General features: G+C 37.2%; 1 protein-coding gene across 6 annotated transcripts in view; it reads right to left on the minus strand.

Annotated features, from left to right (window-relative positions):
- LOC117416971 (breast cancer anti-estrogen resistance protein 3 homolog) overlaps window positions 1-26,736 on the minus strand; it is a 103,012-nt gene that overhangs the window by 25,808 nt on the left and 50,468 nt on the right. For 4 of the 6 annotated variants that reach the window (XM_059034721.1, XM_034028492.3, XM_034028493.3 and 1 more), the window contains 2 exons: window positions 18,732-19,050; window positions 7,562-7,601 (listed from right to left, as the gene is read on the minus strand). In XM_059034721.1, coding sequence (XP_058890704.1) covers window positions 7,562-7,601; window positions 18,732-19,050 — 359 coding nt within the window. Of the gene's footprint in view, window positions 1-7,561; window positions 7,602-17,243; window positions 17,486-18,731; window positions 19,051-24,512; window positions 24,776-26,736 lie in introns of those variants that run through there. The other 2 variants (XM_034028494.3, XM_034028495.3) reach the window with 2 other exon arrangements.

Here is a 26,736-nt window from a genome sequence, read left to right on the forward strand (position 1 = left end):
GCTCCTTTTCTTTTATTAAAAGCACCTCTTTCTAATCACTGTACTTCCTACACTCCATATTGCTGAATCTGACTTTTGAAGAGGAATCAATGATCTGAATGAGCTGGAAACTAAAATTGCAAAGCGTGCCAAAGTTTCATCCGCTCTTAAATCCCTTTATTGGAAAAAGTATACCGGTCAAGTCGGTCATTAATGAGTAAGTAGTAGAACCTGGTTTTAATGTCACAAGAATGCAAACAGCGCAAATGTCATTAACTCCTGCCAGATCAACAATGCTGCTTGCTCAGGAGCTAGCCAGAGTAAACAGATAAGTGAGGAAACTGAATAAGAACCATTACACAAATACAATGCAACAGTAAGGATCAGAGTGCTGTAGCCAGTAGCCTTGACCCATACGTCAATATAAAAACAAGAAGCACAACCCAAAAGTTTTTCCACTTCACTGCTTCAACATTTTATAGTTCATAACTTGAATTATTAGAAATACTAATTACAAACAAAAATTCATTGCTAAATTTGGAGACATTTGGTAAAAATTAAATAACATTTTTTTTTAAAGCATATTATACTTTACATTTTTACATTATTCTAGCAGTTTCAATGGCATACCTAAGACAATGTGACACATGAACCAATGGGGTTCAGAGTGTGTAACAGTAGCGTACTATGCAGAAAGACAAGAGGCAGTAACACAATACAGAAAGCTGCAGCCTAAACAATTAGACCAAACGGATATATACTGTATTAACCTCTAGGTGACACTACGTGGCATTCATACCACCTTCATAAGGGCTCCATAGGACTTTATAACAACATGCACAGTCTTTCAAAATCACTTAGAATGCCTACAAGTATTCATAATGGTAGGGGTTTTCAAATACAGTACATTTGGTTTGTAATAAATGTCATAGATTAGGGGTGAGTCGAGTACTAATTTGACAGGTAAAAAGAGTCAAATAGTTGACTAGTCGACATTTATAAAAAATATATATTGAATAAATCATATATTTGATAATGTCTGGTGCTCTGTGAATGAACATTTTAAAACTGCTTGGAATTTTTATTAATGTTCTAAAACAAATTCTAAGGCCTTGTCTCACTGCACATCACATGATGACATTGATGAAGTCACATGACATCCCTGTCGACTATGCAGTGCTTACAAAGGTACCACGAAATGTTCCTGTCAGGACAACTGAGGAAGTCAGCACCTCCGGTCACTTTTTTTAAAAGTAACAAAAACACTTATTCGCTGCCAAACATGAACTACTTTAAGATGTGTAATGGCTTCAGTATAGGATACTGACCTTAGGTTTAGGGTTTCAGTGTTGGGAGAGGATTATTCATTGTTTTATTAACAATAATATGATCAGAGTGCAGTGTCCTGACAGGAACATTTGGCGATACCTTTGTAAGGAAAGCGTCGACTATCCTTCTCCTAGTCGACCAGTGAACTATTCTTATTACAAATACTTGTCTGCACGTGAAGTGCAGTGATTCTGAAGGAGTGTGCACATAGTTATACAGTGCTGTGGAGGCTTTATGAAGGTGTTATGACACCATGTAGTGTTATTCAAACAAAGCTTTACCCATTGGGTTGATACAGCTCTTTTCTGTTCCCTGCTTTCTTGCTGCAGTGAAACCTTCTAAATACAGTGTTATGTAGCACCTATGACAGTGATATAAAAGCTATGTAATGTACAGTTCAAACTAGGCATGTTATAAATGAGGGTGCTTGTCTGGTTCCACTGTATTTAAGTATAGGACCTCACTATATGGGTGCAGTTCAGAAAACCAGACAATACTGCAGGCTTTAAATATCAACTCCATTCAGCAGTTACAGTAAGTCTCTTAATAAACCAAAGGCAGCTTAAATCATTTCTGGGCTTTTACAGTAAATTAACAGTAATTCATTATTGACTTTAAGCACATAAAGATTATCAGTGTAATGGAAGTTACTTTTAAATGCTGATTCTTAAGCCAATACTGACAGTCTGAATGAACCTGGCTAAAGTATATGATTAGTGGCATCAGTTTAGCTGCAGCCAACATTGTGTGGGAAAACCATTCACTGTAGAGTGATGAAGATGGCAGGTTTGTTTTATTGGCATTGCCTGCTTAATATGGGGCACTTTCAAAAGGTCTGTTGACAAAAACATAATGTTATTTCCTTTCATTAGTATTAAATGACACCTCACCTGGTAGCTGTTTAGCATTAAAATGACTCTAGAGGGGTTTGGGGCATTATTTCCAAGTCAGGAATTGCTTGGAGAATTTAATGTTTTAACTTTTCCTAAATTGAATGATGGGAAATATTAAGATAACAGGTGCATTTGGCACATTCAGATCTATAAAGGATCTACTTTGGTTTCAGTATAAATGATAACCCTCATTTTATAATAATAATAATAATAATAATAATAATAATAATATTAATATTAATAATAATAATAATAATAATAATAATAATAATAATAATAATAATAATAATAATAAATAGCCTGGGAACCCTTGCTACAGTGTATATTTTACAATACCAATAGTTGACACTAGAGGGCACCAGTTGTTTTCTGTATCTCAGCTCCTCAGCCCTGCATGTCCTTAAGTTTACCACTGTAAATTTGCATGGTAATTTTACAGCTTTCCATTGGTTATAATATGCATTTACCTCTGTTTGCCATGTTTTTTTTCTTTTTTTATATGTGCTTTACCATCTGGGCTTTACAATGCTTACCTATGCTTTTACTATGCTTTATCACACTTTGCTATGCTTTTACTATGGTAAACTTTTATAAGAATGGTTCTATATTAAATGTACAGTACAATATAAATATGTATTGACTGACCCCTCACTTGTAAGGAACCATTTCACCCTGTTTATGTTAACTGATAACGCCCATAATTTCCTGTTATTGTTGAGTCAGGCATTTTATCTGGGATTAAAATGTGTTGCATTTCATCAGATTGTAATGTGAAAGCCTGCTGCTTGGGAGATGATCTCCTTTTCAACAGCAGTAAACAACCCAGTAACATACCAATGCTTGCGTTTTGTTTTGTTTCGTACTGGGGTTTGTCCATCCTTCCCTGAACGTCAAACTGCAGATCTGCTGCGAGTCCTAATTTACCTGTAGTTTGTGACTCTAAGGTTTATTTTCTATGAGGGCAAGGACAGGCTCAGACTGTATTTAGCTTCTTACGAACTGTAGTCCAGCATATCTTCCGGCTTCATACAACACACACGTTGCACGTTGCACGTAACCCTAACAAGGCTGTTTACAGTGGTGTTGTTACCCTTTTCCTCTGGCCTTACATGGGGAACAGTATTGCAGATAATGCTTGCCTAAGGTTTCACCTAGTGACATTTATTAAAGGCAGGCGCGCTGGACACAAAGCAACTTTCTGGAAACTGCAGAAGCAACTAGATGGCATTTTCAAGCAATGCTGAACTAGAATCAAGATGCTTTTGGATGCGTTGCCTGAACTTGATAGAGATTGCTTGAAACTGTCATCAACAACTAGTTCCAGCATTGACTCTTCATTCCTCCCAAGAAAAGCATACAAATATAGTCTATTAACCAGGATACTGCAAGGTAACCTGTTTTTCCTATTTTTTTTATTCAAAAATCATTAGAAATATTGTTTTAGGATGTTATGGCTGCTTTTTTTTTTAAATAAATTGTACTCTCTGAACTGAAGCTGTAGTCAGAGCTTGGCCTCTTCACAAAAAGCTGCAACATTTGTACATTTGTCTTTTAGACCCAATCCGAGAAACTATTACTTGTGTTATCTAGTCTGAACTCCCCTGGTTTTGTTTTCTTCACTGAGCTGTAGGTACGAATTCCCAAAATACACTGGGGCAAACTTTAAAAGTGTTCACTTTAGTCTTTGATTAAATCCCATTAGACAGAAAAACAGCTGTTCATTTTACAAAGCCTAGAACTAAACAAGTATTAAACAGTTGTTTTGTTTCTCATCTTGTAAAACTAACATGAAATTCTCTCCTTTAAGAAATATGGGTAAATTCAAGATATTTCAAACTATGCCCCATGCTATACAAAAAGGTTTTTGCTCTAATTTTATTTCTCATAGTATACAGTATATCCTTTTTTGCAAACATAATACATATTAATATGCCTGATCATTTGGACTAGTACTTTATTTTTTTGTTAGATTAATATTTAGGTATATGGAAATTACATTTAAATCACCATTCAGTTTGTTTGTCTGCCAAATCTCATAAAAAATAACAAAATCATCAGGAGAAAAAAATCTTGGGAAAAACGTGTTTTCTGGCATGTAGTATTTTTGAAGTATTAAGTCAGCAGAGAGTACAGCAAGTCAGTCAGTCCTAGTACAGAGCTGTACACTTTCCCTATCTGGCTGGGTTTGAATCTGCAAGCCACATAAGGACATCTAGTTTGTTATGTGAATATTACTGCTTCAGTGAAAAGCTCCAGCTCCAGCCACTTGGGTCATTAACTGCCTCAAAGCTCTGAAAATCTCCCAGGCTCTACAAAGCGCTATTGTTTTCATAAATCTCTTTCATGACTTGTTAGCAGCTTAATTCGAAGCAGTCCGGATTGTTTTCACTGGTTGAATAAAATCATTCTCTCAAAAGGATCATTTCACAATGAGTAGCTAGCTTTCCCGCACACAGTTCAAAAAACAGAACAGGAGGTCAGTTTAAATACAGTTTTGTTTGTTTTGTTCTAAGACGTGCTGGCTGCGACATCAGTGAACAAACTGCAATCACTCTCCATTCTGCTCTGCGTTGTACTAGTTATGTTAGGAGTTCTTGTTATGCTGGAACTTTGCACTGGTGACAGCAAAGGACAAGGCTGTATAAGAGGGGAATTTTGCCTAAGTGACATCAAATCATATGTAGACCAAGTTACTCATTCTAAGCAAGGTGAATTCCCTTTTAATATTCTAGAGAAAGTGATTTCAGTACAGCAGAGCTATTCCAATGACCTCCAATGACTCAATGGTTGAACAAAGCTACTGAAGCTCTTCCTATCAGGAATCTAAACAATCGCTTAGTGTATTCTCTCACAACACGATAGCTTTCCTCCTGCATTTGTTCCAGCACTGACATCATGCCTCCCAGTTCCAAGGCCTTTGACATCAATTCTTTTTGCCTGATCCAGCTTCCAAGAATACACATTTATGGACTAAATATTTTTAAGATGTGTTTGCGGGAGGGCGAAGGGTTTGAATAACTCTGGTAAGACCTCTAATTAAAGAATAGCTCAGGAACTTAATCAGACCTTGTTTCGTCAATGCAATGCTCATTGTTTGTAATCCACATTGGGAAATGTTATATTAACTGGCTACTGGGATTTATTTAGCCCATCTAGGGTCAAAATATATATGGAACATATTCCTGAATATATTCATTACACATATAACAATGACCGAGTTAGGCGATAGTTTCTGTATATATTTAAAATATATAAAACATCTGTGAACACCTGATCTGTGTAAGAGAATGCAGTTTACCTTGTCTTGTAAAGTGGCGTAAAAGGTAAACATAAAACAGAAGTTTACCCCACAGAGAAGTACTTGTCCAGATTGCTTCAGATTTTGGCTATATTTCAGAGATATAGCAGTCTCCTGCTCCGATCACAAGGCAGCCCTCCTTTCTCTGAGGCTGTGTGCTTTGTATGTCGGATAGAGAAACTCAAGAGGGTCCTCAATGGGAAAGACTAAGTGGAAAGATCCGTGACAAACGGGATGGATTATCTCATTGTAATGAAATACTCTTACATTGCACTCATCCCAGGATCCTGATAGACAACAACATTGAAAGGCCTGTCATTAGGCCATTACCTGCATCCTATTTAAACACGTTTATTATCAACGTCTATCAAATAAACTCATACATTAATAAGAAGTGCATCTAAAATTGCACTACGAGCCTGGTGATCAATACTGAACTAGATTACAAGAGATTTGTATTCACTCATTGGATTTTCTGCACAATTCACTTGCCATTAAGTGCCAAGATTCAGCTTGAGTTACCCAATAATTTGTTGATATTTTTTTTAGAAAGCTTTTTGTAAATTTTGTGACTTTTCCTTCAATAAAGAGTCAACAAAGTGTGATAAGCTTATAGTGTTTGAAAAGAAACTTTCCCCATTATCCCACATAGAGTGAATGGGAATGTCGAAATATAGCCAGTTGATCCATTGATTGTGAAAAATCAAACCAAATGGCATCACTAAAAGAAAGTCAAATTCTTTGACAAACGTTTTGACTTAAAGTCTTTCTTATTGTCTTCAACAAAGACGTCTAGTCTCTTTTAGTATTACCACATATTCTACCACTGAGTGCTACAAAGTTATGAATGGATAAAAAAAAAATGTTGATGAAAAAATGATCCTTATCTATGAAAGCATAAATATTTATTGGGCCTTTTTTGGCTGATGTCAGCAGTTTGAGCTGAGATTTTAAGATGTTCTCCATAAATAACACACATGTTATCAAAATGTCTTTGAACAGAACATGCAGGTTGCCTGGCCAAGTTAAAAAAGTTCAAGACAGGCATAAACTTTCAGCTTTTTAGCTGTGGGCCAAAAAAAGGCCTTACTGACAGTCATGCTTCGGTATTCACCTTCAATATTTATTTAAAAGACAACTTCTTAGTTACAAGATGGGGGGTGGAAGAATGGATTGCCTCATATTGCATTGAACAAAACCAGGCAGCTTAAACAAAGATGTGAGTAACCTTCAGTGAATGACTGTTCAACTCTATCAGCATCAATGCACTGTTTTGCACTTTGGTAATCTGAGAAAGGATGTTGACTGTACATTAATCTAATGTTTTGGTTTCTTTGTATTAAGGAGAAGTAAAAAAAAAAAAACCAGGACATCCCTGCCAGGGCCTCAGAGGAGATAAAGGAATCGCCGACCCAACTTCAGTCCTGCCAATAAATCTTACTTTGTGTGAACGGGTTAAACCATTGGCATAGTAATATAGATTATAATATTAGTACAACATATTCTATAATGTATTTTAAATGTTTGTATTCATTTTCAAGTTGTATGTTTTCTAATTCAGTTGTACATTTACAGTTGTATATAACATGTCAAGATACTCCACTATAAAACAGGCTAAATGAAGACGTGTAAAAATCAATGCAAAATCTTCAAACTTTAGTTACTGGGACGTTGATGGTTTTTTAAATTTTGATTTACATGTTTTACAGCCTTACTTCAAACTCACAAAAATCTGCCTTAAATTGGAGAAAATAAGAAGATTGGTGAATACCATCAGCAACCTCTACACAACAGTCAGAAAGGTCTTCCTTTGAAAATTATTTAATTAACTTTCTCATTGTTCAGTGTTGTAGGTAAGTATGGCTTGACATGGTATTTCTAAAAAACATGTTCCTTGTAATAATTTAAAAAACACTATAAAAAGGGCCATTCTGTTTAATATTCAGAATCTTTCTTTATCTATAACACAGTTTTGTGAAGTAAAATACACTTATGTTTGGCGTCACTTGCACAGACGCCACCAAAAAAAATACTGTAATTCCTAAATGTGAAAAATTCTTACCTTAACGTATTCCATTGCTGGGTCCATACTGTACTGGTTCCTGTGATTTAAAAAAAAAGACAAATTCCTTTTAGTATGGTATAACTGAAAAATAAAAATGACACCATACAATACATCGCTTTAGGCAACCAAACACTTATGCTTTCCCAGTTTGCCGGATAGCAAGTGAGACGTCCTGGAATGTCCTGTGCACGCTGTGTAAAGTTCTCTACTTGAGCCTGTGAAAAACAGTGGCATGCTAGCTCTTAACCATACAGCACAAATCAAAGGCTCAGGCTTGAGTTCAGAGTTCAACTACAATGTGCCACATCTGTTAGATAATTGAATCAAAAGGGTTTAAACAGATCCTCATATTCAATAAGGAGCTTTTGTTATTCATGCTTTACATTCAGCAAGAACAGTGTTGTTTTAGCAGCATTAACGCAGGATAATAACCATACTGTGTACACTACTTTCATGAAGAGATACAAGACAGTTATTGAATATTTTTTTTCTATTATTCTATTGAATAATAAAAGCTTTTCAATGACTGTATTCCATTCTTTGCTAGTTGCTTATACTTCAAAATTGTGAATAGGTTTCTAGGGTTACAGCCAGGTACACTGAAAGTTTAATACCGGATTTCACAAAAGGGATTATTTTGTTCTCAAATAAATAAATAAATAAATAAATAAATAACTAAATAAATAAATAAAGTTCATGGCAACGTTCCTATAACATTGTAGTTATTTTTCATTCCTAGAAATTAAGGTCTGTGCAAGTTTGTACTTAAAATGATATGGGGGGGGGGGGGGGGGGGGAACAAATCCTGCTTTATGTGGGTACAAGTCTTCCCCCATCCTTTGATGTTTGAGTCGTGACTAACTCATAAACCCTCCTTTATATTCTACAGGATGTGTGGTTCAGCTGAACTCAACTGAATTCAATTTGGGCACCGACAGCTTTTCAGCTTGACATCCCAAAACAGACACTGTACAGTAACTGAAGATGGATTTTCTCTTGGGAATCCAACAGTACTTGTTTTCCGAATGTCATATTATGAGCTTCTTTAAAAAGGATGTCAGTCTCTGGGTCAGTTTAACAGCTTTTTAAGTTTTATGGAATGAACACATGCTTCATATAAATTGCTTAACCCTTTACGAAAACAGGATTTTATTATGTGCAATCATCATAACACTCCTCTGAGTCACCACGGTAACTGCTGACAGCAGTCATCATCGCTGCTCACACCTGTTTAGACCAGCTGACCCCTACAGCTATAGAGCGGAACTTTCAGACCTGAAGACACTGACAGAATTGTTTGGATTACAGGTAGAGAACATGAGTAATCTAAGACGGAGGTTTTGGGAGTACATTGTAAGGAAACAAATGGGCTGTTTGTTTGTGATCTTCAGGCTGGCAGTGCTTGAAGTTCCCTCTAAAGCTAAAGTTGGTGTTGCTTTGATTTCTGGAACTTTTAGACTCTTAAGTTAACCGTTTTGCACAAACTCCACTACACCACTTTACATCTACTTCCCTTTTATTTTTAATTTTATATTATATAATTTTCCACATGTTTCCTACCTTGGTGAATTTAAACCCTCAAACCCTTGGTGTATTAAAGTGTCCTGCATCTCCTGCTGAATTCCTAACAGTATGCATTAGTTACTGTACAGTAGTTTATAAGACTCCAGTGAGCACTGCAGGAATTGGAAACATATGATTCCAAACAAATGCAGTCTTTTAATTTAGCCATGCTGTTCCATTAAAATATGTAATATGTAAAAGACACACAAGTATTTTTATTAGCAAAGAAGACGACTGTTTTGAGTTGAAATAGCTGTCTTTTAATAAGCAAGGTCTCACGTTTTGAAACTTGATCTGTGGTAAAACTGAATGTTTTTTGAGGGAACTCGGAGTTACTAATAGCTCATTCAGGACATGATAGCCGCTATGCATTAGTGTGCACTGAGTATCCCTGCTCCCCACAGCTAGTGAGTTCTGAGAGAGAGGGAACTATTTTGATGAGCAGCGCTTTGAGTTTGCTGCTCTTGTTTAGAAGGGTGTTGAGGGACGGACTTTCCTTTTGGTAAAAGATTTTTTCAGGACAATAATGTTCAATTATCATGGTAGTTTTGACTATACTAAGTGATAAAGTGATTGGTTTAAATGTACTGTTTCCATTGGCTTTCCACAACTCCAAGTGGTATGAATAACACTGTGTTCATTGTGTTGCTTTTCTTTTTTGCTATGTATTTTGGTTCACTACAGACACTGTACAGTGGTAGAAGGTGAAATGCGCCACATTTATAACGAATAAAGTAGAGACCATCTTGTAAACTGTTTATTTACTTATATTAAATAAAAAACACAACAAATATTGCTCTAAATCCCGGCTCTTTTTGAAGAGAACGATTGCTGTCCCTGCTATTGATACCATATAAGTGGATTATGGGTAAAATGTGCCCTGCAACAGTCATGTGATTGGCCAGACAGCACATTACATCAATTTATAAGAACATCGCTGAAAATTGGATTCCCCGATAACTTGTATTATTGTCCCAACAAGGACGCTCACTAACAGGAAGGTTCTCAGTTAATGAAGAGGCCTCGCTTCCTGGAATGTGTTGCCTGACAGCTTTTTATTAAATCCTCTGCCAACCTCAGCCCTTTTAAATCTCAATTGCTTGATTTACTCCAGCACTCCTTGTATGATAGTTTGGTTGCTCTTCTTTGAACTTGGTGTCATTTACAATCCATCCACCTTATGTTTCTCTCTGGAACACTGCCACCTGCAAATTATCCACTGGGGCATAATGTAAAAGGAGTGGCATATTAGATCAAACGGTTTGTACTGAAATGGAAATGTGTAAAACATCTTAAAATGGTTTCTGGGCACTACCTGTAATGGAACTGTATTGTGAGAAACCTAGACTACAGCTCAGTACTAAACTAACAGCAACACATTTAAAATGAAGGGTTAATAAAACACTGAAAATATGAAGTCGCTGTAGTTTCCAAATAGTTTGGGAGATTTACATTTACCATTTATAAAATGGTAAATGTATAAAGAAGCCCCTTAAAATAAAATGTGACCTGTAAAGCCCCTTGGGAGTGGAACTAAAAAGTGTGTTTTATTGTGTTTTTAAGTCGCTCGAGTTACCAAGGCTACTTTCTTTATCACTACACTGCTATGTAAACTCCTGTAGACGCATCAGGACAAGGACTAGCTGCAGGCTTTCCTCAGGTCAGGGCTTGTTCAGTCCAGTTGACTACAAACAAGACCCTCAGGATTTAAAGTATTTTATCAAGAGTTTCAACAAACTCTATCAACTCTACTAATCAAGGCAACAAGCCCAGCAACAGACATCCCTTAACTTATCAGCCACACATCTACAAATCAACAACAAACATTTCTGCAAGGCCTGCACTGTAAATGTTTAAGAATTGCAAAGAAGCAAAGGCAATAGATTTTAAAACACACATCGTTTGAAAGTATACTTTAGACACTTGTGTAAAATAAGCAGATGCATCACAACTTCACAGTGAGTGGTGCTTCTGACATTTATTATTATTATTCATTTCTTAGCCGACGCCCTTATCAAGGGTGACTTACAATTGTTACAAGATATCACATTATTTTTACATACAATTACCCATTTATACAGTGTATTTTTTTTTTTTTTTACTGGAGCAATCTAGGTTAAAGTACCTTGCTCAAGGGTACAGCAGCAGTGTCCTTCACCTGGGATTGAACCCACGACCCCCTGGTCAAGAGTCCAGAGCCCTAACCACTACTCCATACCTTTAAGAACTGAACAAGAAATTGAAAAACAACAGACCTTGGATATATGTATAGTTAGCTTGAGGTTAAACTAGAGAAAGGGTCAGCAGATTAGAAACACTGATATACCAGCACTCCCGATGCATCGCTTCCATTTACCAGCAGAGGGAGTTGCTCAACCAGTTAAATTCTTAGAACCTTCAGGGCTTACATTGGGAGTCGTACAGACTTTATAATGCAGACAGAGGATCAACCTGCAGGCTTTCCAGAGGTGTTAACTTTAGACAGGGAAAGCTACGAAATGAAACAGAGAATGAGACGCGCTAGGGGGTTGAGAGTTTTGAATCATATATCTCATCCCCACAGTAGGGATTCAGGGATTTGGTTTCTGAACAAAAAATGGTGCCCTAGTCACAAAGCTTGAATTTATGAGTTATTTAAAGAGTACGTACTCGTTGATTACCTTGCATTTGATATTTACATCATTCTGAGTGGTTAATGACATTTTTTTCACTTTTCTATCAAAATATAAAAAAGTAGTTGAGTAATTCCAATACAGTTAAAGAAACCTTAAACAGATTCATGAATAACAAATTGTATTCTACACATAAATGAGACATTGAAAAAGTTCAAACATTTTGTCATTGAATTGACTAAGTTTGTTAGTATTTGTAAATACCATACTCATAAAAATCTACACTTAAAAAATGGCAAAGATTTGATGAATGCCAAACCTATTTTACTCAAAACCATCTCTTAATAAAGTGTTGGTTAAATAAGGCAACAGATAAGATGAAATAAGGTGAAAAAAAGTTCTTCATCTGAGGCAATGTGTTTTTACCTGGCTCTTTTGACCTGGTGCTCTTTGACACTGAGAGTTCCCTGACATGCTGATTCAGCTGGTTCAAAACAATCGCCATTAAAAGAAAGACAGCTGTTCAAAATGTTCTCATGGGTGCAGGTTTCTTGTATTTCACATTCCAATAAAAATATTACGTTTCTGATAACCTGGTTTCCTTTCTACAAAATTACGCATTTGTAAAACACAATTGTAAGCGATTCAACACCTGTTACTACATTGCAACATGTTATCAGATACATATATATATATATATATATATATATATATATATATATATATATATATATCATTTATAATAAAAACAGCTTGCTAACAATGGAGATTCAGGCCTTATAGTAGATTTAAGGGGTACAACAATATTTGTTAAAATGGAACTTGTTGAAAACATCAAGCAGGTTTCAGGGGATGGAAGCTTGTTTTCTTCCAACTGCAAAATGCATTGTTAACAAAATGTCTGAATCCTGATAGAATCCTGATATGTTAAATGAAACACGTTTGTGGGTCATCGCAGGTTGGCATAGTATGGGAAATGGTCACTGCTGACACAGCCTGGACATGTTGTTGCTTACCTACTGGGAGTGATACCTACCCGCAGTAGTCATTTGGGCCTTCAACCCCTTTTAAGACCCCTGACTTAAGTGAAATTGTGGAACCATGTGGAAACAATAGGGATACTTTATCATCAGGCTACAGCACTTTAAAAAGCTTCAATATTTTTGTGCTCAGTAAACATGTTTAACATTCGGGCAACACCATTTCTATAATTTTCCCTCCTTAAAATAGCCGATTGTCCAGCTCGGTTGGACACCCCTGTATTACAGTATATGCTGTGTGATGAATACCAAATATAGTTACGCATGGTTGCTACAAATATTTAGTCAAGCTCCTTGAAGATTTAACTGTGAGCTCTTCACCACTTTGAGTGGTCTGTTCGTTTATAACATTCTTGGTCAATTAATGAAAATGTATAATAACTTAGAACAGAAATCACAATGATTGCAGGATATGATGCACTAAGTTTGCAACGGGGAAGGGTTGTATGACCACAGATAGTATGAAGATAGCATTCATGTGAAAATAAACATTTTCTTTTTTCATAATAAAAGGATCCTGCTTTATATTAACAGGGCAAAACATGAATGATCTTGGTTTCCCATTAATAACTGTTAATAATCAGTAGTTTAAAGATAAGTTGGGGTTATGGGTAATAAAATACAAAGATTATTATTTACTTAATATCTTACAACAGTCATGACCACTGGATTTTTTGGTTAAGTTTGCCTTCCTGTGTTCCTGGCTACCAAATGTTTCTCTAGAAATCTCACAGCCAGATTTAAGATCTTTGCACCATCTGCCCTTCTACAGTTGCCCACAATGCTCTGCGCGTGGCAGGGTTTCCATTTCAATTATGTATGCAACAATTACTGTTAAGTTGCCAATTGCAGTGAGAATGATTGTTTTGTGCTGTTGTTACAACTACATGAACTATCAAGAGAGAGTCAAGGAGTTTGTGGTTTTAACTTGCCAATTGCATCATTTTTGTGAAAGAAAACTAAAACTGCTCATGTGACATCACAAGTAAATGTAGGCACACTTTGAGTAGTACTTAAATAATGAAAACCAGTTGCATTTTGGAGTAAAGGCTTTGATTAATGCTGATAATTTGACTTCCGAATTTATTATTTATTTGTCAAGTTTTAGTATTGAGAGCCATAATTATTGGTAAATTTCAGAAGTCACTGTTTGGAAATGGAGATACCCAGGAGCTCTGACAAAAGGCTTATAAAGTCTGTCAGCACCATTTTATGCTGTCTGGGTTCCACAAAGCCCATGACTTGCAGTGGAGTCTTCTGAACTGAAAACAGTCTGTGTGAGCAGCAGGTTTCACGTTCTCCTCCTCAGTTTTTAAACCTTTACCTAAAGCGTGCACTGAGGTTTGAATTGTTTTTATGCAGCTACTAATTTCCTTCTAACGCGAGAAACTTCAAAATGGGGTGTTAGATATCAGCAGCTGTTATTAAGCGCAGCATAAATCATCTAAAGAGAGATTCTGACCCCAGCACAGCAGCATCACACGCTCCGGTGAACCTACCTCAATGGAGCGTCCAATAGAGGAGATAGGGGCAGCAGTGTGGAGTAGTGGTTAGAGCTCTGGACTCTTGACCGGAGGGTTGTAGGTTCAATCCCCAGTGGGGGACACTGCTGTTGTATCCTTGAGCAAGGTACTTTACCTAGATTGCTCCAGTAAAAACCCAACTGTATAAATGGGTAATTGTATATAAAATAATGTAGTATCTGTATAATGTGAAATAATGTGTAATGTGATATCTTGTAACAATTGTAAGTCGCTCTGGATAAGGGCGTCTGCTAAGAAATAAATAATAATAATAATAATACATAACCACTGAAACAACCCAGACGGGACAAGAGATCACATAATAGTGTGAATTTCACAACCATTTTGTGACAAAAATACCAAGGCTAGGGATTATTATTGAACTTTTCAAATCAGCAGGTACACATCCCTAGCAACACCATCGGGAGCTTTGCGGTTTATGCAGCTGTGACCAATGTTGTTAGGGTGGTAAAGATACAAGATAGGGGGAGCATGTATTTGACTGCAATTCACATTTACTCAGCATTCAAGAAGCATTTGGTGGGCTGTATTTTATTGCCGGGTTTCAGTTTATAGGAAACAACAGAATAAAGATGACAATAAGGCATTTGTTTCGGTCCCAACTGGATTGAAAAACCAAAACATGAAATTGACACTATGCCCTTGACAAAGATAATCTGGTCTATACCTCTATTCTGTATTGCTTAACATTGATCTTAACATGGATAATTCAGATTTCTAACTGGCACACACAAAAAACAATCACCTGCTTTTTCACCTTACATGTTCATTTTTCTTCACAGATACAAGACTGAAACCAATTTTCAAGTACAATGATACAGAGAAGAGCTGTAGACCTGCATTCAATTATTATTATTTTGCATGAACGGATATTGTCTGCTATTGACAACTATAAAAGACCTGTAATTAAGGTATTGCAATATCCGAAAGGCTAGTCAAAAAATCCAAATGAGTGAGATTTGAAAAAAAAAAAAAAAAAGGAGTGAGATTTGGGAATACTCCATTTAAAATGCACAGTCGGTTCCTTTAGGAGTGACTTTGCTGATAAAATGGACAAAAATAAATAAATCAAATTGTGTGGGTCTCATGTCTGCGTCAATGTGCATAACCCCAACACTGTAAGCAGGTATGCCTAGTAAGTGAGCTCTATTAACTAAGCACTGACAGCTTGGCCACCTTATTAGAACACCCTCCCCACATCATGTTTATTTCTCCCTGTGTTAATTGCTTGGACATTTCTGACCTCTATGTAAAGATATCCTTGAAACGTAAAATCACATGCAAATCCATCTTCCCGATTCTCAGCTAACCCCTCCTGCATTACAGTTGGTCACCAGTACAGTTTTACAAATTGTAGCCCTTATTGTAGAAACAAAAAGAGCTCACTTATTTATAAAAGCACTCAGTATTTCAGCAACAAAAGCATAACCCATAACTGGATATAGGGCTGTAGTTACATGTTACACCAAATCACCTGCTTCAAACTGGGTGATTATCATGTAAACAGATGATGTAACTATATAGTGTCAGCAGTTCACAATAAAAATGTGCTCAGAGACACAATGTTTCACTCAAGGGGCAATGTTCTTTCATTAGATAAGGCAGAAGACACTCAGAGATACAAATTCAAGTCCTTGATATAGGGTCCTGAGTATATAATGAACTCCTATTCTTATGAAAGGAGCAAACAATACAAATTTAATGAGAATTAAACAACTTGAGATTCTACGAGACTCCTTGAACTACATTGCTTAGTTGTTTAGTTGGTCCTGGGGATTTCTAGGGAATTTCCTTTCCAAAATTAAGAGGTAAATAAAGACTGGAGTAAATGCTTTTAAAATAAGTTTCTTTAGTTTCTTAAAGTTTTATCACAACAAAACTGATCAGATCAAAATAATTGAGTATGCACAACAACTGTACTACTGTTATGGTGCCACTATAATTCTAATGAGATTTTTAATTAACACACAGCATTGCCAATATCGCCTATTAATACATATCACAAAAAAACATGTTCCTATTAATCTTTTTCAGCAAAAAAATACATCACCACTCTCTTGACCCAGCGTTGAGAAGACTAACTGAAGGTCAAGTTTGGATAGCCCATTCCTACTCCCCATTACATTCCTGTTACAAGTTCAACCAGAAACAGCTTTTTAATTGAGTGCAGATTTGTGAAGAGCCAAGTGTCTGAAACATAAAAGAAAATGTATTCCTTGAACTTGCATCCCAATAGGACCACATAATGTAAGCCAAATCAATTGGACTACAGGCTTTACAGAACACCCTTGAGAGATTCTTCAAAGAAGTTCCTTTACATGCTCATCCAATGACCTGCATGCCCTGCCAAGTTTACTGCCAAGTGATGTGTGATAATACTGCAAGATAAATCCTGCCACTGTAAAAAATCTACATCTGTTAATTTGAATTCCTTTATTTATCCAGGTATTAACTATTCAGAACAAATTAATTAACATATTTTACTGTAAAACTCCCCTGGTCTAAAATGGAAGACACATTATTCCCAAAGCTTGAGCTACGAGTTGCTTGGAGAATGTGATCTGTTTTGATAGAATAAATTGTTTTGTATGCATCTAACTTTTGTAGGCGAAACCAACAATTAGTGAATTGCGGGGCCCCCCATGTATCAAACCAGTGGGCAAGATATAAAAAGAATATGCTTGCAGTCTAGCTAAAATAATGAAGTGGCAGCATTGATTAAACCAAGAGGAAGCTGTCTAGCTGTATAACTGACCACAACTGCGTCCATCACCCAGAACATTCTGTGACTAAACATATCCACAGACATAAAGGTGGATAATAAACTGCAAGTGAAGAGCATGTCTAAAAGATGCATTTGGAGACACCACTGGCATCTCAGTTTCTCTAGTTACTTCGGTTTCAAATTCACTATAGTTACCTCTGTTTCAAGGCTGGTGTAGATGAAGCTTGCCTTTGGCTGCTATAGCCCTCAGATGGACACCTGTAGGCCTCAGAATAAAACCCAGCTGTCCTGTTCTTGTATCTCGGGATTGCTCCATTTTCTCGTCTGTTCATCATATTCTGAGCTCTGTGCGTGTTTGAAAAGCGTAGCTGACTGTCCTCTTCAGCGTCAAGCACAAAGTGATTGATAAAAACCCCTGCTAGTCTGGAAACCACAGTATAATCTCATGTCACACAGAGTTGCATTGCGTTGTTATGGCAACTCAGGTTTTGCCAACACTAAACATAGTTCAAGATTTGTTTTTATACGATTAGCAATATGTTGCAACTCTGTTAGGATACAGAACACTGTCTACAGTTTAGTATCCACAGGGTGGGTTTATAAATAGAAGGACCAATAACATTTAGATTTTCAGGCCATTTATAATATTTATTGTTTCTTTCTCAGTTTATTAGGAGAACCAACATGTTTAAAATGGGCCATCCAGCTACTGAAGACCCTAACTGTCTCACAAAAATGTAAAGTTTACACAACATGACCAAGCGAGTACAATCAGAGCAGGGTAAGGATTTAACCCAGAGGAATAGTGCTGGGGGGCAACATCTAATTCAAATTCCAAGCGAATACCTGAATACAACGTGTCATTGAGACAAACTGTCTTCAAGCCAGTAAGCCATTGCTATGAAACATGTACCATTCCAGAGGAGAGGGGAACTGCTATTGAAATCATCGCAGTTCTGTTCCAGGATTACTCTGATATCATCTGCAGGCTGCAGGGAACTTGACCAAATGTGAAGGATAAAAATCAAGCCAACTGCAATGAGAGGCCAGTACTAACTTGTCCAAACTGATCGTATCTGGTGACCGGCTTGCGTGCCTGGGGTTGAGTCACAATGAAACAAGCTTCAGAAGGGAAATGCAGACAGACAGAGGAGGCTGCATTTCTGAGCTGTACTACAACTGTAGAGAAGTGACTTTGACTTGCCGTTTATGAAGAGAGAATTTTGGCAGACAGACATTAAATTGTGAACTGAAAAAAGGTGTTTCATATTTTGGTTGAATAGTTCTGAAGCCATAGGTTTCTGAACAAACGTAGCTGACTGGTGAATGAGTTGCTATTATAATTTGAAAGGAAGTTGGGATTTTCAATCACAAATTATACACAGCAGCTTTTTTGTGTGTGAGGACCTAGATTGTGTTTTTGTACATTAAAAGTTTGAAACACGTTTTATGTTTATCCTCTGAAACATGTTTATCCTGGTGTTAAAAACAGAATAGGTGAAAAGAGGAACCTGATTTCCTCTTAGATTCCTATACTAAAAAAAGTGAAATTATGAACACAAAGTTAATGTACGTTTCCTGTTTATGTGACTAACCTAATGTGGTGTTACCAGATGTGTGTGACCGAATACCCTGGTTCTAGCTTTACTATTCTCACCTCCCTATAGTGTGAATAATAGTTACCTGAAACACATCCTCACGTCTCCGAATGGGTGCTCGTGAATCACGTCATGAAGCAGCAGGGACTTCGGAGGCCTAGCCCTGGAGTGCGGCAGCGTGCCCATGTGGCTGTACATGTCACAGGACCGGACAGGGGCTGTGCCCTTCTTCTTCCTGGGAAGGGTGCCGTGGATGGAAAGCCCCTGGTAGGCATTGGCACGTGGCTCTGTCGTGTCGGCTCTGCTGCTCAGGAGGTCCATGGAAGAAGCCAGCGAGCACTGTCGGCTCCTGTGTATGCTCCTGGGGAGGCTGGCGAACTTCCCTTCAGCCATCATCTTCAGATCTGGAAGAAAATAGCAGAGCGCAGGTATTACTAGTGTGTGAGCCAGCCAGTATTAACAAACCCAACTGGTCACTAATTATCACTCCTGAAACATTTCCACTAAAACTGATGGGGTAAAAAAAAGGATACAAGTATTGTAAATGTGAACAAACAGCAGGACTCTAGACAGGAAAAGAGATTCATATACTGCACAGTTGTAGTCAAAAGTTTACATAGTGGAAATGTATAATTTCGAGAAATTTCTCAAACAAATTATAGGAAAAATCTTTCATAGCAAACGCTTTGCTTTTGTGGATGAGGAAAAAATGTTACAAGAAAAAGATGTTTACAATTATTTATTTAAGCATTTTTTTTTGCAAAACTCCAAAAATGCTAATTCAAAAGTTTTCATACCCTGACAAGGAAAATGAAATTAATAGCTAGTTGAGGCACCTTTAGCAATAATAACCTCTTTTAAACTATTAGGATATTTTTCAATGAGCTTTTGGCATGATTCTTTAGTGATTTTTGACCATTCTTCAACGCAAAATTGTTCCAGTTCATTCAAATTCTGAGGACTTCTCTTGTGCACAGCCTTCTTCAACTCATACCAAAGATTCTCAATCGGATTTCGATTGGAACTTTGACTAGGCCATTCCAGAACCTTGATTTTATTCTTCTTTAACCATTCTGAAGTAGATTTTGATGTGTGCTTTGGATTGTTGTTGTGTTGGAATGTCCATTTGCGTTTTAAACCAAGTTGTGTAGAGGAGGGTTTCAGATGATTGGCTATGGAATCCATTTTACCATGTATTGGAACTAAACTGTGCCATTAGAGGAAAAACAGCCCCATAGAAGGATATTACCACCTCCATGCTTGACAGTAGGTATGGTGTTCTTTTCTTTGTACGCCTCACCAGAATTTCTCCAAATGTAACGACTATCAGCGTGACCAAATAGCTCGATTTTTGTTTCATTACTCCACAAAACCTTTGACCAGAACTCATATCCATCATTCAAATGCCGTTTTTCAAACTTTAAGTGATTGTCCTTGTGACGTTTTCCTAAGAGTGGCTTTTTCCTTGGCCTGCGACCATTGAGACCTTCACCATGCAATACTCGACCTATGGTGGAAATGGAATCCCCAGTCCCACTTGCAGCCAATTCACTTTGAATATCTTTGGAAGTCAATCTCGGATTGTTATTAACCTTCCTTACAATTCTTCTATCTCATCTTGGTGAAAGAGTCTTCTTTCATCCAGACAGGGAGCGTTGTGACAGTATCATGAGTCTTGTACTTCTTGATAATAAAAATTATAGTTGAAATTGGGATACTCAAATGCTTGGAAATCTTCTTGTATCCTTCTCCAGCTTTATGACAATAAATACTTTTCTGCCTAAGGTCTTCAGATAGCTCTTTATTTTTTCCCATAATGACTTATTGGTAATGACATCAATCATCCTATGCCTAACCCTTTTAAACTATCTAAGAATGTTCACCTACAATCCAGCATTTTCTAGACTTTTCTAGAATTAGGTTCTGCATTATCATATTGAAATTTCTAGCACCTCATAGACATAGCATCAAAGGGTATGATGACTTTTGAATTAACATTTTTGGAGTTTTGCAAAAAAAATTGCTGAAATAAATAATTGTAAACATCTATTTCTTGTAAGTTTTTCTTCATCCACAAAAGCAAAAGTTTTGCTACAAAAAATGTTTCCTAAAATTCTTTGTTTGAGAAATGTCTAGAAATTATACATTTCCATTGGGGTATGTAAACTTTTGACTACAACTGTATATCTAGTATTAAAGTATTAAATAAAGTACCAACAGTGTAAGTGTAAATTCCTGTTATTTCAGTATTTTAAATTATGACTGCATTGCAGTGCAAACATTTCATAATTACAAAGCAACCAGTCAGCAGTGGTTCCTCTGAATTCAGGTTAGATAACATCATCACTGAAGAAGAAGACACCGCGGCTCTCCAAAGCAAGATTTACAATGTGCCTCACAGCCATTTTAAATGTGAAGGTCAAGCGAGCAGTGCAGTAAATTACAAACCAAGTCAGGTACTGCAGCACAGGGGACTGCCCTCTTCAAAACTAACACCATGGTATGAACTTGTACAAGCAGACAGGAATCTGGGTGACCCTGGTGGGCTAACCACCTGTGCTCATAAAATAGGAACCGCATACTCTTCAGTACTGTCCAATTATACACCCCCTGCTGCACCTCACACAGCCTGGTAGACAGAATGTTAAATGTCAGGGCAGGTGTTAGTTAGCTGTAGGTATTGTATTTGATACACTATCTTTATAACTAAATCTAAAACACTGCCAAACCTCTGTGAAAGTGGATTTGTGGAGCCGTTTACACTTCTAAAGAGTGGTCAGCAATGGTATTGTTATATGATCAAAGTGTACTGTATGCAAAAGGTGCTCACAGTTTTTCATATGCTCTCCATCGTGATATTTCAAGCACAGCAGTGGGCAGATTATTAGATTTTGTGTGGAACACAAAAAATTGAGTAATGGCTTTGGGGGTGGTCTGCACCTGCTTTTACCCATCTAACCCAGCAGGTGTCACTGGAGAGCAGAGTAGCCTCTATAATAAAGAATCAAACAGGTGCTGGGAGTTACAGCTATAACAACAAAATTATCACTAGGGTCATTTACATGCCATGTGTGCTAGTGGTTCAAGGATACAACTAGGAGACAGCAGGTTCTGCTGGGTAGGAATCACTTGACCTCTTTGTGTCTAAATCTAAATCCACTCAACAAGCCACCACTGACTACTGTATATATTTCAAGCCGAAATGTCCAGTATAATTAAGCTCCATTTTATGTTCAGTCCTATCCTTGTTGCTACTATGCTTGGCATAATGGTTGAAAGTCCCCACACAAACTGTAGCTATTTAACTGCCACCAGGACTGGCTTGGTGGAACAGAAGGGGTTAATCCTGTATTGTTCTGGTTAATCAAAACAGCTCCTCCAGCCTTAGACTGAGACAATCTGTGCTGCTTCACTGGTCACTCCAATCGACTGCTAATGCCAGATGCACTTACATGGCTTAGTGACATCCTTTCCAGAGGACCATGCAGCACAGTCCTGGCTATTATAAACAACAGCCCTAAAGACTTAAATGCTGGGATTCATGTAAAATGTAAGATGAGATTTATATTGAAAGTGTTGTTTACTGCTGTAAATGTTTGGCATAGCTGATATAGTTGAAAAATTACTTCAGTGTTACCTACTGTTGTTTAACAGTAATTAAATTAAAAAAATAAATAAAACTGGAGTTGGGGCATGTTGATAGTAAATTGTAGATCCATACAGTGCATAAGGTCACTATATCTCTGTTAATAATTTACATTTATTTTATAAAATAATACAATTATTTCTGACTTCTTATTGTCAGCTTTACATAAAACCCATTGGAATCAACACCTTTCATATGCTACCTTAGAGGTACTGTCATAGATGCTATAGTGAACAGTTTAAGGTCTGCGTTTGAACAGGAAGCCACCTGTAACCACATGGAGCCTTTGTTTTGAACTACAGGGAGGTGGGCTAAATTCTGATCCAAAGAAGAGTTGTTAATCCATAACTTCAAAACGGTCAATGGATGTGAAGTGAAGCAGCCAAACGTTTCAGCAAGTGCCTTCAGCAGTGCAGATAAGATGGCAAAGGCAGTGTGGGGAAGAATGCATTTATCCTATACCTTGAAAAACACAAAGATTTATGCTGTCTACTGCTCGCAATTTTTAAATCACAAATGACCAAATGCCGAGTGACATTAAAAGTACAAAACCTTCTCATTTGAAACACAGAAATTGTGATAACCCAGGACTCCACCCCCCACCCCCACGAACATCCATGGGAATCTTGAATAATACAATTCCATTTGATTAACGTGCACTTGCACTTTCCTCCCAGACAAAGGGAGAAACATCACAGGATTATCAGAAAAAACGTCCTACTATTGTAACTAATGAGATCATTTGCAGAGGTGCAGATGCATTGTGCATGCAAAATCCATGTCGCACATTCTTAAGCTCTTAGCTCTAGAGAGCATCTGTCTGCACAGCTTTGTTTGTGCCTGAATGCAAAGGCATTCTGTGGCGTGAATATCCCTTCTGAGCAAACCGATTAGTCAATAGAAAAACTAGCATTTAAATGATGATGGGTTAAAATGACAGAAACCGTAACACTAGACACTGCAAAAAACTCATTTTAAACAGATCAAAGGTTGCAAACCTGCACATAGTTATTTCCCTGCTTTCTTGGGGGCCTGCTTATAATTTGCAACAGAAGACGTGATGTGCAGTTGGGTGGAATATCCTGAGTGGTTCAACTCATGCTTAAACTATTAAACTGATACTTGAAAGGTCTCAATTTAATTAACTCGAACAGGGTTGGCCCTAATTGCAGTTGTTAACAGGAAACGTAACGGGAAGAAATCCACAGATAAACCAGCAAAAAATTTGAAGAGGAAGGAAAAGTGAGGCAGCTTAAACCAGCGAGCCAAATGTGATTGTGTTGGTCCCACACACTGAGACAGCCAGCACAGGCAGCCTTTCATTCACCACACACCACCACAGAACAGGACAAAGATCCCAACTGTCACATGACAGCCCTCATTTTGGGGTCTTTTCTTTGTTAAGCCTGGGGAATGATGTTTTGCCTCCACAAACTGTTTTGCTTCCAGCAGTGCTCCTTTCAGCCACTTTCCGAGGGGTCTAAGTGCTGCTTGACGTGTTAATCAGAGGGGTGAAACTTTTTGAAAAACTCTGGAGCCCACAGTGATGCAGAAGAAATCAGTCAAACTTTGTCATATTCCCCCCCGGACACACATTCACACACACACACACACACACACACACACACACACACACACACACACACACAGAGACACACACACACTGAGAGACGCACACACACTGAGAGACGCACACACACTGAGACACACACACTGAGAGACACACACACAGACTAAGGCTTTTAAAATAGAAAATGAATTCAGAGCATTAATCCCATAGTTTGTTAAATCTCATATGATAATCTACATATAATGTAATATATGCATTTCAACATTACAATTCTGCAATAAAATTATTTGAGTAAGAGTTTTAAATTAATTAACTCTCTTAACACATATGTACACATTCCAGAGCCAGACTGCCACTGCGCACATAACTGCTGTGGCATACACATACGTTCATACATATTTCAAATACAAAAATACATATTTACAGTACAATGGTCTACACAAATCCCTCCTCTTGTATCTAAATTTGATCTACAATTTGGAATCCCTATAATTATAAGACAAACCTTAACTGAACCAATTAACTTTTCAAATCGATTCTTTCTCTCACTGCTTCAAACAACTACCAGTACCAAACTTCTTCCACACCTCACAATACATGAAACAATTCACAACAAAGCACTACAGCGATAGAACACATTGCAGGCTTACCTATATATCTCAGTTGAACTCTTTTGAAATGAGCAAAGGCTTTTGTTCCTTTAAAATAATGTGTCCCAAAACCAAAACATGCTTTGCAAGGATAACTGTCAAACTCCTGAACTTTTAACTCTGTTCCCTGGTTCGTGCGATCCAGTAATCCTGAGTACCAGCTCCAACTCCTCTGTAGTGTGCTACAGTCTTGAGTACCAGCACTCTAATAGTGTACCGCACTGCCCTGTGCCCTGCTTCTCAGTGCTCTTACCCACACCACACACACGTCTGCTGAGCCATACAGCTCCCCAGTGATGATTTACTACTTGCCAGCCCCACCCACTCTCTGACTGTGGACTACCCAGTCAGACCCTCACAACCCCCACCCGATATGAAGGCTGTGGTATATCCTGGTTAATCCACAAATGGAATTTTAACAACAAATCACCCATATTGTTATATACCAGTACTGTACATGAGGGTAAATTAGACGTGGGAACTCTTACCCTAATGGAATGATTAGATGCAGGTATAGTTTTTTTTTTTTTTTTAATTAATTAAACTTTGAAGGATTCAGTCATAAGATGTACAGTATTTATAAAACTTAGTAACCATTTAGAGCTTTTCAACATGTTTAAATATATGTTTTTATAATGCTTTCAAGTCTTTTAGTTAACAATTAACAAACTGGCTTATTTTGCTGATGACTTTGTAGTAGAAGTGGGCTCTGTTCACAAAGATTTAATTAAATATACTTTGATATAAATGAAGCCTTTCTAGACCACTGATCTTTAACAATAGCCTTGAAAAGGTCCATGAACATCAGACTAGATGTAATTAATCAAAACCTTTATTATTATTTATCATTTTTTGGAGTATGCAACATAGGGTGAAAGCTTTGTAGGGTCCGGTTAACACTAAAAGGGAAAAGAAACTTCCTTCTGATAGAGGCAAAAAAAGATAAAGGCTTATCATAGAAACTTGTCTACTTTTAATAGCAACATCAATTTAAATATGACTGTATATCTTCTTACTGATCGGCTAGGAGTGAGCTTGGTGACAACCTGTTTCAACACAGGTGTTTCATGCAGTAAAAAATAAAAGACAACGATAGTCAAAGTAGTGAACTTTGTGTCCTCAGCTATAACATTGGGCTATTGCCTCAACACTAAACACATTTGCCACTATTTATCAAAAGAAACTCCAGGTGCAGCTTGTACTATTTTGAGGTTGGAAAAACACCAGTAATGCTACAGAACTAGTCCTCAAACCAACCTTCTATGGGTTCTCACTTGTGTTGTAAGCAGTTTTATTGGCCACACATTATTTTTATTAACTGTTACTTAACATAATAATAATATAAAGTTACATTAGAAAACGTTAGTTCTGAGAAGAAGTTTCCTAAGCAATGTTTTGATAGCGAGATGTATATTCATACATTATATCATACATGTGTCTTCAAATGTCCTACTTTTAGTGCTGGGTACTGATAAAACTGGACATTTTTAGAAATCATGGCTACACTTTAAAATGCATTAACTGCATTGTAACTAGACTGTATTTAAAAAATATATATATATACTGTTATTTACTAACAACAAAATGGTATGATCAGCAAAAAAAAACTTTGTAAACACATTGCTGCTAATGTTTGGAGTTCCATCCTAATAATGACTGAATTGTGTGTAAAGTGGTAAATGACATGTAGTTAATGTGCTTTTGAAGTGTATCCAAAATAGTTAAACTTCTCCTATACTGTAGGAAAACACAACATAATTCAATTATTGGTAATCGTTAGCAATTAATGGAAAATTGGCAATTGGGGTAAAAACAATAAACAAGGCCATGGTATTTTCTTACCATGGTGACCAATGTTTTCTCTAAGGCACAAAAATAACTGCTGATCTACAAGTGCTAGAATTATTGAATCTCAGTTACAATATCACGTTACTCATCCTCCCAAACTTTTGCACATGAAGTAACTGTGAATGACCCAACTCTTATCATCACTTCAACCCTTCTTGTTATTAAACAGGCTGACCCACACATTGAATCTTATCAGAACGGCTCCAGGCCGGCACCTGCAGATTAATGGGGCAGCCAGCCTGCTGCGATGAGTCAAAAGTGCAGCAGAAAGTCAAGCAGGGACCTGACCAGAACATTTCTCATTTTATTTCAAACGTTGGTTCAATTTAGATTTCAGGTCTCAGCCATAAAAACATATAACATAAGAAAGTTGATG

This window comes from Acipenser ruthenus, chromosome 12 (assembly GCF_902713425.1).
Source record: "Acipenser ruthenus chromosome 12, fAciRut3.2 maternal haplotype, whole genome shotgun sequence".
NCBI lineage: Eukaryota > Metazoa > Chordata > Actinopteri > Acipenseriformes > Acipenseridae > Acipenser > Acipenser ruthenus.